Source organism: Cherax quadricarinatus, chromosome 48, assembly GCF_038502225.1.
Source record: "Cherax quadricarinatus isolate ZL_2023a chromosome 48, ASM3850222v1, whole genome shotgun sequence".
Taxonomy (NCBI): domain Eukaryota; kingdom Metazoa; phylum Arthropoda; class Malacostraca; order Decapoda; family Parastacidae; genus Cherax; species Cherax quadricarinatus.
The window spans coordinates 7,006,360-7,023,408 of NC_091339.1; the positions used below are offsets into that span (position 1 = coordinate 7,006,360).

The 17,049-nt window shown below is 37.4% G+C and overlaps 1 protein-coding gene across 1 annotated transcript in view; it reads left to right on the forward strand.

Moving 5' to 3' along the window:
* Positions 1 to 274: 274 nt before the first annotated feature.
* LOC128696029 (translation initiation factor eIF2 assembly protein) overlaps positions 275 to 17,049 on the forward strand; it is a gene marked incomplete at its 3' end in the record, with an annotated part of 122,687 nt that continues 105,912 nt past the window's right edge. Inside the window, 1 exon segment of the mRNA XM_070094850.1 lies at positions 275 to 618. Within this exon segment, the coding sequence (XP_069950951.1) occupies positions 545 to 618 (74 nt within the window).

Sequence of the window (17,049 nt, forward strand, 5' to 3'; positions counted from 1 at the left end):
TTTCCGTTTATTGGGAAGCTTATGGCACCTTATGGTGCCAGCGTGAGTGTGACTTACGAACCCCATCATCCCTCAAGGGAGATTATTTGATGCCAGTGAGGAGCTCTTAATCCACAGAATTAGACTTACCCTCCCCTTCCTTGGAACGAACCTAAATGTCTCCCAGGCACTTTATGATCTATATGGTTTCAGTGCTTCTCCGTAAATATAATAATAATAACGAACCCCAACAGTAGCAGATAGTAATGTAACGACTCCAAGTATGTGACGGTAATGTTGACACGGCTCCTTGACCCCTGGCACCACTGCCACCCAGCAGGAACTTCCAGCAAGCAGCTGTCATAATCAACCTCAACCATTATACACTTCGCCGTTTAATTAATAGCTCATGACCAGTGTGGCCTTAATGATCCTGTCATGTGATAGTTCTAAACACCTGACTGAACCTTAACTACACTGGTGAACATCTGAACCTCACGTCACTGAGGGACACCACCACATAATTATCACATACACTATTAAAACAATTAATACAAGTGACACCATGAAAGTTGAAGAGGTTCTCAGTTGCAGCTTCCCCTCGTGGTATGATAAATTTAAGAAGTGTACCATTAAGAGGTGAGTCACTCTGGCTGTCAGTATTTCTTCTACACTTGTGTCTTGCGTCACCAGAGTAAATTTTTCATTTTCCTTATATTCCAGAATAACAATTTGCACCAAAAACAATTACTTATTCCGTGCAGTACATAGGTTGTAGGTGTTGTTAAATGGAAAATAAGCACCGAGTTCCATTGAGTAGTTCTATTATCTTAAAATTATACAAAGTAATTCATGTTGAACACATATTATGAAGGATGTATTATTAAATGTTTGTTTGCTTAACATTATTGGGTTATCCTATGATACATTCTTCATAATTTACTATATTAAACATTGTAAATTTTAAAATTATCTGCGAGTTCTAAATAAAAACTATAACTTGACACTGAATAATATCTTTATTTATTACAAGTACATGTACAAGGTATATAGGCCTAGCTGACATCAATGACATTATATAGAAAGCCACTTATGCGGAACTTTTCAGGGAAATTAGGTCAGTTTTGTCCCAGGATGCGACCCACACCAGTCGGCTAACACCCAGGTACCCATTTTATACTGATGGGTGAACAGGTACAGCAGGTGTCTCATGGAAACACGTCCCTAATGTTTTCCAGCTGTACCGGGGATTTGATTTCTGGACCTCAGTGTGTGAGCTGATTGAGCTAGCGATTGAGCTACGGGACACCTGATCATGGATTCAAGTTGGGGAAATTTATACAGTGGAACCTCGGCTTACGAACGCCCCATCATACGAATTTTTCAGGATACGAACGAAATTTCAGGATGTGAACTTCCCCCTCGAGGGAGATTCCTTATATAAATAAATAAATAAATAAAATATATATTTCTTTGCAAAGGTTACAATGTGTGTTTACATATCAATATGATTGGAGCAAAGAAAGCCACTATCATGCCAAGGCATTTCAGGCAGAAATGCCTACTTAAGACTACTTAAGTCTAGACAGGTGAAAAGTGTACTAGTAGCAGTTACCAATGTTTTGCTGATGGCGCCAACTACTGGCAGCCTATTCAAGTTTCTCCTTACTGTTATTATTATTATTACTATTCAAATAAATAATGATTACAGAGTGTACCACTAGAACGCCTAGCATGGCTAGGCATTTCGGGCAGACTTAGTTTAATTCATTATTTTAAAATATTACAAATTATGAGGTAAGTTGGTATTATGGCTAAGTGACTAAATACTAGTTTGTGAGTTTAGCAATGTGAATGCTTTTGTTTTGGCACAGTACATAGTTTCAGTATTGGAGTATCATAGGATTCATTATTTTAAGATCGAGATTAATATTTCTGTTTATGGTCAAATGGGTGAGTGAGTGTAAGTGTGAACCACCAGGTGGTATTCGTGTAGTTAGTTGATGGGGTTTATCAGGGAGATAAGATGTTTTCTAATGGTAGTTTTGAAGGTGATGAATGTGTCTGCAGTTCTAGAGTTCTCAGGTAGGGTGTTCCAGATTTTAGGGCCTTTGACATACATTGAATTTTTGTAAAGGTTTAGTCGGACATGGGGAACGTCGTAGAGATGTTTGTGTCTGGTGTTATGCCTGTGGGTTCTGTCACAACTATCAAGAAAGCGTTTTAGGTCAAGGTTGATATTGGAGTTTAAGGTCCTGTAGATGTAGATTGCACAGTAGTAAGTGTGGATGTACTGAACAGGGAGTAAGTTTAGATCTATGAAGAGTGGGGGGGTGTGTTGCCAGGGATGGGATTTAGTGATTATTCTTACTGCAGCTTTTTGTTGGGTTATTATTGGCTTTAGGTGTGTTGCTGCAGTTGATCCCCAAGCACAAATAGCATAGGTGAGGTATGGATAAATAAGTGAGTGGTATAGTGTGAGAAGGGCATTTTGCGGCACGTAGTATCGTATCTTGGAGAGGATCCCAACTGTTTTGGATACTTTTTTGGTTATGTGTTGGATATGGGTGCTGAAATTCAGGTTGTTGTCAAGGTATAGGCCTAGGAATTTGCCCTCATTATGTCTGGTAATTAGAGTGTTGGTGATCTTAATGTTAATTTGTGCATATCCTGCTCTGCTACCAAACATAATATAGTAGGTTTTGTCAGTGTTAAGCATAAGTTTATTGGCTGTCATCCAAGTCGATATTTTGATCAGCTCCTCGTTAACAATGGTGTTGAGGGTGGCAAGATTAGGGTGAGAGATGACATAAGTCGTGTCGTCAGCAAAGAGAATGGGTTTCAGGTGTTGGGATATGTTTGGAAGATCATTGATGTATATGAGGAAGAGCAGGGGACCAAGGACACTTCCCTGCGGAACTCCAGTATCAAGTGGCCGTGTTGTTGATGCTGTGTCTTTAATGGTAACATACTGATACCTATTAGTAAGGTAAGATTTGAAATAAGCAAGCGCATGGCCTCTTATACCGTAATGGTCAAGTTTGTGGAGTAGGATGTCGTGGTCTACTGTGTCAAAAGCTTTTCTTAGGTCAATAAAAATTCCTAGTGGATATTCCTTATTTTCCAATGCTGTGTAAAGCAGATCTAGCATTTTTATGATTGCATCATTAGTGCTTTTATTTTTCCTAAATCCAAATTGGCAGGGGTTGAGTATGTTTTGTGCTGTTATAAATGAATACAGTCTCCTGTGCACGAGTTTCTCAAAGATTTTGGATAGCAATGGTAAGTTGTTTAAGTCTGTAGGGTCACCACTTTTATATATTGGTGTAACCCTTGCCATCTTGAGTAGTTTCGGGAAGGTGCTAGTTTCTAGTGACTTGTTAAAAAGTAATGAAATAGCATGCGAAAGGATATGGGCCGCTCGCTTGTACAGTAATGGTGGGACATTAGACAGATTCCCTGAGTTGTTTTTAAGTGACTTTATAATCTCGGTGACTTCCGAGGGCTCAGTTGGTGCAAGATAGAAGGAATTTGGGAAATTCCCATCTAGGTAGTCCCCGGCATGGGCATTAGTATGTGGGATTTTATTGGCGAGATTAGATCCTATGGTTGAGAAGAAGTCATTTATCTTGTTAGCTGTGTCAGTGGGATGTAGTGGTGTTTCATTAGGTTTAGTTAGGACAATATTCTTGTTTTTTTTCAGTTTGTGGGTCCCTAGAATCTGAGAGAGTGTTTTACAGGTCTTTTTTATATCTCCTCTAGTGCCTGTGAATCTACTGGAGTAGTATAGTTGTTTGGCTTTCTTTATTACTTTGGTGAGAACTGATGAATAGTGTTTAAGAATATCTTTGTGTATTAAGCCCTGTCTACATTGCTTTTCATATTGGCATTTCTTGTCAATGGATTTCAGAATGGTGCTGGTTAGCCATGGGCAACCAAGCCGTTTGTTTGTGATCTGTTTCTTTTTTATAGGACAATGTTTGTTGTATAGTCTAAATAATTTGTTAAGAAAAATGTCTGTCCAGTCATCAATACCATTGGCCTTGGAGAATTCTGTAGGCCAGTCAACAATCTCTAGGTCAGTTGTGAACTTCCTTATTGAGGCCTCGTCATGGAGTCTAAATGAGACTTTGTTGTATTCATGTGGTGGTTTATTAATGTTTGTCAGGAGGAAGGTAGGGTAGTGGTCTGTAGTGCTATCTGTGATTATCCCTGATTTAAGGGGGCTAGTATATTGGTCCATATGTGGTCTATTATGGTTGCACTTGTCTCAGTGAGCCTGGTTGGTTTAGTTATTGTTGGTATGAGAAGTGTGTTGTTCATATTGTTGATGAAATCAGTTACAGGCTGATCATCTAGTAAGCCAAGGTTGATGTTGAAGTCTCCAGCTAAGAGAAGGTGGTGCTTATTCATTTGTCTGTTTGTTATTAGTGACTTTAATTTCTCACTGAAATTTGGGATGTTTGTGTGAGGTATCCGGTAAATGGCACCGATTGTTATGGGTGTCTTAAGGTTTTTTACAGTAAAATTAGCAAAAATGTATTCCCCATATTCATCACTAAAGCAAGTGGTGCTAATACAAGATAATTGGTTAGAGTAATAGATTGCAATACCACCCCCAACTTGGTTTGGTCTGCAGTTGTGAATTGCTGTGTATCCTGGTCGAGGGTAGATATCTATTGTGTCCTGCTTAAGCCAGGTCTCAGTAAGAATAATGCAGGAGAAAGGTGTCTTTAGTGATTCAAGGAGTGCCAGGAGGTCATCATAGTGTTTGCTTAAGGACCTGATGTTGTAGTTAAGTACTGATAGGCTTTTAGCATTGTTTAGGATAGTGCTGGCTTGTGATGCTGTGTAATAAAGGCAGTTACTTTCCAATAGGTTTTGATTGGGTGTCAGATTATGGAGGTTTAGATCAGGGTCAACGTGATCAATCATCTTCTAGGTTTAAATTATGGTTATTTATATCCTGAGTTATGTGTTGAGTTCTAGTATTGATATCTGTAGTGGTGGGAAGCTTGGATAAGTATATAGCTAGAGTATTTTGGTCATATAGAGTATAGTCACTACTACACATAATAAAGTTGATGTTGTCTATGTGTTGTGCTGGAATGAACTAAAGTACAATTAGGTATAAACTAGTAATATAAAAATACAAATTTAAAATAGAACAAGACTCTCACTTGTAATTGCACTAAGGTCTAATATAATGACTTTTGTGGAGTCTATGTTTTGAGCTAGAATGAGCTATAGTACAACTAGATTTAATCTAATAATATAAAAATACAAATTAAAAATAGCACCAGTCTCTCACTAGTAATTGCAATATGGTCTAATATAATGAATTTGGTATTGACTATAGTACAACTGAGTTTAATCTAATAATATAAAAAAGGCACAAGACTCTCAATTGTAATTGCACTAAGGTGTTATATAAGTTGTTTACAAGAATTAGAGTATAACTAGATTTAAATTGACAAGATAAAATATACAAGTTAAGGTAGCAAAAGAATAAAAAAGTAGAAAAAAAAAAAAAGATATATGAGGTAGTTGGTACTAGTTAGCAAAAGATAGTTAAGGGCCTTGAACAATAATATAATTGAAATATACACTAATTGCACACACAATATAGTCACTAAGATATGAAAACAATCTTAGAGTAGGAATTATAATATAAACTTATAATATAAAAATACAAATTGAAATGGTACTTGCAATTGCACTAGAGTCTGGTATAGGTTGTTGACAAGATCAAGAGTATAACTAGATTTAAATTGACAAAATAAAATTCACAATTAAAGTACCAAAAGAATAATAGTAAAAAATAACAATGGTAATATCTTGGTTATAATATGATAGTAAGATGGTAGACAGGGACACAGGTACAAAGGATAATATAAAGGTTGGAGTTGAATTTACAAACTTGATAATTTGGCAACAAAATGTTATGGGAAGTATAAAATAATGTTTAATGTACAAAAGTAAAATTGACTGGTAGTAAATATGGTGTTTAATAAAATTTTAGTAGGTAATAATGATTACAAAAAAAGTGAAAAAGTAATGTTTATTTCATTCAATATTGCACTGGTAGTTATACTAGAGGTTATATGGCAGTACAAGGTAATTAAGAGTACTCTAAGATAGTAAATGTGGTATAAAACAGGTAAAGGTAATTAGACAAGTAATGGTTATTAAATGTCAAAAATGTTAAGAGTAAATTGAAATTATAGTAAAAATGATAATTATTAATTTTAGTAAGTAATATCAATTGATAGTATTTAAAAAAATATGAGGTAGTAATATGGACAGAGAAAGTATCAATTCAGCTAATGTTTAAGCAGACAATAGTAAATAAGAAAATTACATAAGGTGACTTATGCTTACTAGTAAAATCACAAAATGAGGTAGTTGATTATTTAATTACTAAGAGATTGTACAATGAAATTTGAACAATAATGGAGCAAAACATACACTACACTACGTAGGCTTTTAAGTTGGACATTGTTTAGTTATTCTCTGTAAGATTAGTATCCCTGAGAAGTCGTGATAGATCATTCTCGTTCGTGATTGTGTACAGTTGACCTACATTTGTTTTCCTAACAAGAATTTTCCCATCCCGTGTGAAGCATTGGTGTATTGTGTCGTTATTCTCCCGCTTAAGTTTTCTGACTCTATACAGGAGGTTCTGTCGTTTTTTGGTAAGACACTCGTTTATGTATACCTCTTTCTTTACTTTAACCCTTTGAGGGTCTGTCCCGTAGATCTACGGCTTTACGTTCAGGGTCTAAACCGTAGATCTACGTCATGAGCTCAGCTCACTCTGATAAACTGTGAGTGGTACATTTGGGCCTAGATATGAGAGAATACATCTATGTGGTTTGTGTGCACCACATAAAACAGATCCTGCAGCACGCTGTGTATAATGAGAGAAAAAACTGAAATCATGATTTTTCGATTAAAACAGCGACTTTGCAGTGTTTTTTCGTATGTTTTTTATAGTTCTATTTGCGATTTCTTGGTCTCATTTGATAGAATGGAAGACATATTACAGAAATAGAGATGATTTTGATTGGTTTTAGCACTGGAAATGGCTTGAAACTGAGCTCAAAGTAGCAGAAATGTTAAATTTTTGCCGATATTCAAGAGTAAACAAACGACCTCACACGTCTAATACACGCCAGCTGGTGGGTCTAATATGCATTCACAAATATGGTGATGATATTTATACAATTATTACAGTATTGCATAACAGTAAATCTTCTCTTTTTTGGTGTGAATAAAAATTCATTATGTGAATAAAAAATCAAAATGGAATTTATTTGTAAAGCCTCAAAACGTAACTAATGAACAGAGGAAATGTTAGTTTAGTTCAAGGAATACCTACATTATTTATTCTGGACCTATTTTGAAATTGGAATATTTTGAACTTTGTGCTAAATTGGCCAAATTAACAATTTCCGATCACTTTAATTTGTAGTTGAAACAGTTGACTTGGCGATTTCTTGTGCTCAATCGATAGAATAGAAGTAATACTAGTGAAATAGCTAAGAATTTGGTTGACTGGAATAATGTAATTGACCTAAAATGGGAGTCAAAGTCGGCAAAATCGCCGATTCGTAAATACGTATCGCTGATGCATCAAAATTCGCGAGAGCATAATTTCGTCAATTTTCGATCAAATAAGTCTTTTTTCCTGTCATGTGAGTGGAATCTAAGCATAACACTTTTTCTACCATGGGATCCTAGTAACCTGGCTTCTTTTATTTCAGACTCTGGTACAATAACACTTGTTTGGTCCTTTATGATCTGCAGAGTAATTTCTTTACTGTTTGTTTGGTTCATATCACTGGGAAAAAGTGGACTGTTAACTATTACTGCATCCGATAGTTTATCTTGTTCAGTTTTATTGTATTATTATTATTGTATTATTATTATTGTATTATTATATTGTATTATTATTATTGTTATAGTAATAATGATTTATTATTATTTTTATTATTTTTATTATTATTATTATTATTATTATTAGTAGTAGTAGTAGTAGTAGTAGTAGCAGTAGTACGTACATATGTGGTGAGGGGCTGTTGATCTAGGGAATTGGATCTGTGCTTCAGGTCCCTAAATTAATAATAATAATAATAATAATTATTATTATTATTATTATTATTATTATTATATGTATGTACTAATAATAATGATAATACATAATAATAATTACATATAATGTAATAATAATATAATACTATATAATAATAATAAAATATAATAATAATATATAATATAATAATACGTAATAGTAAAATAATAATTATAACAATAATACAGTGGACTCTCAACTAACGCTATTAATCCGTTCCTGAGAGCTCATCGTTAGTCAAAATAATCGTTAGTCAAGTTAATTTTCCCCCATAAGAAATAATGGAAATCAAATTAATCCGTGCAAGACACCTAAAAGTATTGAAAAAAAAAATTTTAACACATGAAATATTAATTTTAATACACACAAACTGAAGAAGACATGCACAGTTACATGACACTTACCTTTATTGAAGATCTGGTGATGATTAATGGGATGGGAAGAGGGGAGTGTGTTGATGGTCTTAGTGTTTAGAAGGGGAATCCCCTTCCATTAGGACTTGGTGGCAAGTCCTTTTTCGGGGTTACTTCCCTTCTTTTAATGCCATTAGGACCAGCTTGAGAGTCACTGGACCTCTGTCGCACAACATATCTGCCCATAGAGGCCTGTACCTCCCGTTCCTTTATGACATTCCTAACGTGTTTCACAACATTGTCAGTGTCACCATTAAACACTTGTTCAGGTTTCAGTCCTTCACTGTCTATGTACTCCTTGAATTCCTGCACATATTTTTCAGCTGCTTTTTGGTCCAAACTGGCAGCCTCACCATGCCTTATCACACTATGTATGCCACTACGATTCTTAAATCTCTCAAACCAACTTTGCTGGCCTTAAATTCACTCACATCACCACTAGTTGCTGGCATTTTTCTAATTAAATCGTCATGCAACTTCCTAGCCTTTTCACATATGATCGCTTGAGAGATGCTATCTCGTGCTATCTGTTTTTCGTTTATCCATACCAATAACAGTCTCTCAACATCTTCTATCACTTGCGATCTCAGTTTCGAAAACATAGTTGCACCTTTGGCAAGAACAGCTTCCTTGATTGCCGTTTTCTTGGCCACAATAGTAGCGATGGTTGATTGGGGTTTTGTGTACAGCATGGCCAGCTCGGAGACATGCACTCCACTTTCATACTTAGCTATGATCTCTTTCTTCATATCCGTAGTAATTCTCACCCTTTTTACTGTAGGGTTGGCACTAGAAGCTTTCTTGGGGCCCATGGTGACTTATTTTGCAGGTGCAATCACTAAAAAGGCTGTGATAATATGAAATGTTCAGATTGTATGCTTGGAAGCGACCGCAGTGGCTGGCTGGCTTGTAAACACTGGCCAGAAGTGGACGCGTCTCAGACGGAAGGAATAGTGTTGGTCGAGTTTTTTAGCGCTAATCGAGGCAAAATTTTTGCGATAAAATGTATCGCTAGTCAGATTTATCGTTAATCGATGCCATCGCTGGTCGAGGGTCCACTGTATATACGTACTGTGTATAATTTAGTTTGACAGCGCCACCACAGTGGCCACCAATGTGCATGTGCTTATGGAGCTCGTGGTTCAAGGAATTCTCGTGATTTCCTTACGTTTCGTGCAGTTAATTCACCAGATTTTTTTCTTCTAATCATTGGTCCTAAGGAAGCAAGTGCAAAGGACAGTGCTGAGAAGAAAAAGAGGATGATCTGCATGGAATTAGAGCAAGAAATTATTGATAAGCACAGACTAGGTAAGAGGATTAAGGACTTGGCAAGTGAGTACAAGTGTAGCCCCTCTACTATATGTACAATACTAAAGCAGAAGGAGTCTCTGTCAATGAAAAGATGGAAAAGCTGCTGTTGACATGGTTGATGGAGAAACAGCATGGAGAAAAAGTCAAACAACAGTGAATACATAGTGTAGTGAGATAAACATAAAAATTGTACATAGCAGTTCAAAGAAAAGTGTGAACTGACAGGATATGCCGCTCTGCTTCTTTATGGTTTGCTGGTACTTCCGGCCCGGGTCTTCTCCACATGGCGACCCGGTGGCCGCTCTGCATTTCTTCTCCAAGGTATGTAAATGTCGTATGTACACCAGATCTAATTCAGTTAGCCTTACAAACTCCACTTTCTCTTATAATAACACCTCTGACGTTTTCATAGCGAGAATGCGTGACCACTTCCGACCACAATCCTTCTCCCTCCGCCGTCCATGTAATGACATTTTATTCATTCTAGAGTGTATATCAGGTTTCTGTGTTATTTATATTGTTTATTACATCATATTAATTGAATTGTGACAGATAAATAAGTTGTAGAGTTGTTATTAGGGTTATTTTGTCATGCCTCCTGAGAGCAGGAATTCAGCTGGAATGAATTAATTGCATTTCAGTTAATTTAAATTAGGAAAATTGACCCAGCATATAAACAAATCAGGATGTGAACAAGTCCACGGAACTGATTAAATTCGTAACCCGAGGTTCCACTGTACTTAGAAAAAATATAGGGAAGTTCTGGTAGTTCTGGAAGTTCTGGAAGTACTGGTAGTAGGTTGGTAGACAGCAACCACCCAGGGAAGTACTACCGTCCTGCCAGATGACTGTGAAACAGAAACCTGTAACTGTTTTGCATGATGGTAGGATTGCTGGTTTCTTTTTCTGTCTCATAAACACGCTAGATAACAGGGATATCTTGCTACTCCTACTTACACTTTGGTCACACTTCACAGACACGCACATGCATATATATATATATATATATATATATATATATATATATATATATATATATATATATATATATATATATATATATATATATATATATATATATATATATATATATATATATATACATACATACATACATACATACATACATACATACATACATACATACATACATACATACATACATACATACATACATACATACATACATACATACATACATACATACATACAGTGGACCCCCGGTTAATGATATTTTTTCACTCCAGAAGTATGTTCAGGTGCCAGTACTGACCGAATTTGTTCCCATAAGAAATATTGTGAAGTAGATTAGTCCATTTCAGACCCCCAAGCATACACGTACAAACGCACTTACATAAATACACTTAAATAATTGGTCGCATTCGGAGGTAATCGTTATGCGGGGGTCCACTGTATATATAATGTATATATGTATATATATATATGTATATATGTATATATATATATATATATGTTCCAGCGGCTCAGCGCGGCTGTTCAAAGGGGTAATGCATGCTGCATTTTGGGCACACGCCCCAGCTCTGAGGAGCTGGATGAGATTTTCGCCTTATAATCGGTGATACACACGTAACAACATGTATATATATATATATATATGTATGTGTATATATGTATATATATATATATATATATATATATATATATATATATATATATATATATATATATATGTATGTATATATATATATATATATATATATGCCACCTTTATATCAACAATGTATCTCTTAAATCTTCTGTGCCATATTATGTAATAAAATATTCCTATTGGTAAAAAAAAATAGTTTAAAAGATGGGGTGGTAGGGGAAGTGGTATATATATATATATATATATATATAATATATATATATATATATATATATATATATATATATATATATATATATATATATATATATATGTATGTATGTATGTATGTATGTATGTATGTATGTATGTTTTTTCTCCTTTTTCTAAATAGCTCTTGTTCTTCTTTATTTCTTCTGTTGTCCAGGGGGAAGTGGAAAAGAATCTTTCCTCCGTAAGCCATGCGTGTCGTATGAGGCGACTAAAATGCCAGGAGCAATGGGCTAGTAACCCCTTCTCCTGTAGACATTTACTAAAAAAGAGAAGAAGAAAAACTTTATAAAACTGGGATGCTTGAATGTGCGTGGATGTAGTGCGGATGACAAGAAACAGACGATTACTGATGTTATGAATGAAAAGAAGTTGGATGTCCTGGCCCTAAACGAAACAAAGCTGAAGGGGGTAGGGGAGTTTCAGTGGGGGGAAATAAATGGGAATAACTCTGGAGTATCTGAGAGAGTTAGTGCAAAGGAAGGGGTAGCAGTAATGTTGAAGGATCAGTTATGGAAGGAGAAAAGAGAATATGAATGTGTAAATTCAAGAATTATGTGGTTTAAAGTAAAGGTTGGATGCGAAAAGTGGATCATAATAAGCGTGTATGCACCTGGAGAAGAGAGGAATGTAGAGGAGAGAGAGGGATTTTGGGAGATGTTAAGTGAATGTATAGGAGCCTTTGAACCAAGTGAGAGAGTAATTGTGGTAGGGGACCAGAATGCTAAAGTAGGAGAAACTTTTAGAGAGGGTGTGGTAGGTAAGTTTGGAGTGCCAGGTGTAAATGATAATGGGAGCCCTTTGATTGAACTTTGTATAGAAAGGGGTTTATTTATAGGTAATACATATTTTAAGAAAAAGAGAATAAATAAGTATACAAGATATGATGTAGGGCGAAATGACAGTAGTTTGTTGGATTATGTATTGGTAGATAAAAGACTGTTGAGTAGACTTCAGGATGTACATGTTTATAGAGGGGCCACAGATATATCAGATCACTTTCTAGTTGTAGCTACACTGAGAGTAAAAGGTAGATGGGATACAAGGAGAATAGAAGCATCAGGGAAGAGAGAGGTGAAGGTTTATAAACTAAAAGAGGAGGCAGTTAGGGTAAGATATAAACAGCTATTGGAGGATAGATGGGCTAATGAGAGCATAGGCAATGGGGTCAAAGAGGTATGGGGTAGGTTTAAAAATGTAGTGTTAGAGTGTTCAGCAGAAGTTTGTGGCTACAGGAAAGTGGGTGCGGGAGGGAAGAGGAGCGATTGGTGGAATGATGATGTAAAGAGAGTAGTAAGGGAGAAAAAGTTAGCATATGAGAAGTTTTTACAAAGTAGAAGTGATGCAAGGAGGGAAGAGTATATGGAGAAAAAGAGAGAGGTTAAGAGAGTGGTGAAGCAATGTAAAAAGAGAGCAAATGAGAGAGTGGGTGAGATGTTATCAACAAATTTTGTTGAAAATAAGAAAAAGTTTTGGAGTGAGATTAACAAGTTAAGGAAGCCTAGAGAACAAATGGATTTGTCAGTTAAAAATAGGAGAGGAGAGTTATTAAATGGAGAGTTAGAGGTATTGGGAAGATGGAGGGAATATTTTGAGGAATTGTTAAATGTTGAAGAAGATAGGGAAGCTGTGATTTTGTGTATAGGGCAAGGAGGAATAACATCTTGTAGGAGTGAGGAAGAGCCAGTTGTGAGTGTGGGGGAAGTTCGTGAGGCAGTAGGTAAAATGAAAGGGGGTAAGGCAGCAGGGATTGATGGGATAAAGATAGAAATGTTAAAAGCAGGTGGGGATGTAGTTTTGGAGTGGTTGGTGCAATTATTTAATAAATGTATGGAAGAAGGTAAGGTACCTAGGGATTGGCAGAGAGCATGCATAGTTCAAGTTAGAGTATGTAGGAAAGAGGGAAATTATTTCCCAGTAAAAGTAGGCCTTAGACAAGGATGTGTGATGTCACCGTGGTTGTTTAATATATTTATAGATGGGGTTGTAAGAGAAGTAAATGCGAGGGTCTTGGCAAGAGGCGTGGAGTTAAAAGATAAAGAATCACACATAAAGTGGGAGCTGTCACAGTTGCTCTTTGCTGATGACACTGTGCTCTTGGGAGATTCTGAAGAGAAGTTGCAGAGATTGGTGGATGAATTTGGTAGGGTGTGCAAAAGAAGAAAATTAAAAGTGAATACAGGAAAGAGTAAGATTATGAGGATAACAAAAAGATTAGGTGATGAAAGATTGGATATCAGATTGGAGGGAGAGAGTATGGAGGAGGTGAATGTATTCAAATATTTGGGAGCAGATGGGTCTATGAAAGATGAGGTGAATCATAGAATTGATGAGGGGAAAAGGGTGAGTGGTGCACTTAGGAGTCTGTGGAGACAAAGAACTTTGTCCTTGGAGGCAAAAAGGGGAATGTATGAGAGTATAGTTTTACCACTGCTCTTATATGGGTGTGAAGCATGGGTGATGAATGTTGCAGCGAGGAGAAGGCTGGAGGCAGTGGAGATGTCATGTCTGAGGGCAATGTGTGGTGTGAATATAATGCAGGGAATTCGTAGTTTGGAAGTTAGGAGAAGGTGCGGGATTACCAAAACTGTTGTCCAGAGGGCTGAGGAAGGGTTGTTGAGGTGGTTCGGACATGTAGAGAGAATGGAGCAAAACAAAGTGACTTCAAGAGTGTATCAGTCTGTAGTGGAAGGAAGGCGTGGTAGGGGTCGGCCTAGGAAAGGTTGGAGGGAGGGGGTAATGGAGGTTTTGTGTGCTAGGGGCTTGGACTTCCAGCAGGCATGCATGAGCGTGTTTGATAGGAGTGAATGGAGACAAATGGTTTTTAATATTTGACGTGCTGTTGGAGTGTGAGCAAAGTAACATTTATGAAGGGGTTCAGGGAAACCGGCAGGCCGGACTTGAGTCCTGGAGATGGGAAGTACAGTGCCTGCACTCTGAAGGAGGGGTGTTAATGTTGCAGTTTAAAAACTGTAGTGTAAAGCACCCTTCTGGCAAGACAGTGATGGAGTGAATGATGGTGAAAGTTTTTCTTTTTCGGGTCACCCTGCCTTGGTGGGAATCGGCCAGTGTGATGATAAAAAAAAATAATTCTGGTTTGGCAATCGAGTTGTAGATGAGTAGAACAAACTCCCTTAATTTTTTTTTAGTACCTATAATATTTCCTGTAGCCAAGGAATTGATACTGTCTCAGTATTTTTCAACCTGTTTGTTGACTTAGAATGGCAACAAATATCATTTGTTGTTTGCTGCAAGCTTTCATTGGAATTGCTGGAATTGTGGTCAGTGGTCAGTCGTCATGAGAGGTCACAGACCCTGAGCTGCTTTGGGGATTAGCGTGGACGGTTACAAAGCATGGCTTGCTTCTGCAGTGTTTTAAAAATTGAGGTTGGAGAGTTGAAGGAGGAGGTCTTGCTTCTCAAGGAGGAGATTAGGAGGCTGAAGGTCCACCTCAATGGGTCTGGGAGAGAGTGTGAGGTGGCTGGAGTTGTGGGAAATGAGGCTTCTAGCAGTGAGGTGCAGTCTGTCTCTCGCTGTGAGGAGGCTGTAGTTGGGGAGGTAGCAACGGCTACCAGCAGTGAGGTGCAGCCCAGCACCTGCTACAAGTGGCGAGTGGTTCACAGTAATGGGAGGCGCATCAGAGTAAGGAAAGTTAAGAGTGAAGATCTGAAGGTAGGAAATCGCTTCTCTGTTCTTCAGGATGAATGTACTTCAGTGGCCAGTGAAGGTAAGGGTACTACTGCCCCTGCTAATGGAGGTAAGCACATTCTTGTGGTTGGTGACTCTCAGGTAAGATATATTGACCGTGCTTTTTGTAATAGGAATAAGAAGATGAGAGAAAGAGTGTGCTTCCCTGGAGCTGGTGTTGGGGACATTGTCAACAGGCTGGATAATATCATGTCAGGTAATGGGAACAAGCCCATTATCTGTCTCAGTGCTGGTGGAAATGATACTGGGAAGGGTAGGAGAGAAGAGCTGCTAGATAAGTACAGGTCAGCTATAGATTTCATTAAGTCTAAGGGAGGGATCCCAATCATATGTAGCATCTTGCCTAGAAGGGGAGTAGGAAATGAATGGTTGTCTAGGGCAATTGGTGTAAATTGCTGGCTAGACAGATACTGCAAGGAACTTGCAATCCCATTCATTGACAACTGGAACAACTTTTATGGCAAACATGATATGTATGCAAGGGATGGGGTACATCTCTCTGGGGCAGGGGTGGTAGCACTTGCAGACTCGATTGAGAAGGCCATTGGTGAAATGCCTATGATTTTAAACTGATGGAAGATAGAGGTATGGGTGTGTGTGGGAAACAAGCAGGTTGCAACACTAGGGTTGGAAACAGTAAATGTATAAAAGGCATTCAGCATGAAGTTATAAATAAAGACAATAGATCAGGTCAGCAAACAAAGGGGGACAGCAGAGGGCAGCAAGGGACTAGCTCCCTTAAGGTTTACTATACTAATAGCAGGAGTGTAAGAAATATGATAGATGAGCTAAGATTAATTGCAAGTGCAGGAAACATAGATATTATTGCTATAACAGAGACCTGGCTCAATCTGAAAGATAGAGAGATGCCCTCTGAATGTCACATACAAGGCTATAAGTTATTCCACACTGACAGGGTCAACAGGAAAGGTGGTGGAGTAGCGATGTATGTCAGAGACAATTTAAATTGTTGTGTTAGACAAGATATTAAATTAGAAGCGTCAGCCACTGAATCTGTTTGGTTACAGCTTCTCGAGGGCCGAGAAAAACTAATTTTGGGTGTGATTTACAGGGCCCCGAATCTTGATAGGGAGTGCAGTAAACTTCTATGGGACAAAATTCGTAAGGCATCTACATACGAAAATGTTGTGCTAATGGGAGATTTCAACTATAGACAGATTGACTGGAGCAATTTGACAGGAAATTTAGAGTCAGGTGACTTTCTTGATACGATCCAGGATTGTTTTTTAAAACAGTTTGTGACAGAGCCAACTAGGGGAAATAACCTCCTTGACTTGGTTCTTGCCAGTAGGGAAACACTAATTAATAATCTTGAGGTTAATGATGAGCATGGGGAAAGTGATCACAAATCACTCAGTTTTAATATATCATGGAATTCCCCTAATAATGGCAATCAAGTCTCCGTCCCTGACTTTCGCTTGGCTGATTTCATAGGACTGAAAAATTACTTAGGTGGGCTGAACTGGAATGACCTGACTAAGGGTCAGGTAGGTGGTGATGGTTGCCGATATGATGCTTTCCACGGCATAGTTCTAGCTGCTCAGTCAAATTATGTTCCAAATAGGGAAATCAGATCAAACAAAAATGATCCTAAATGGATGAACAATAGATTAAAATATCTGATT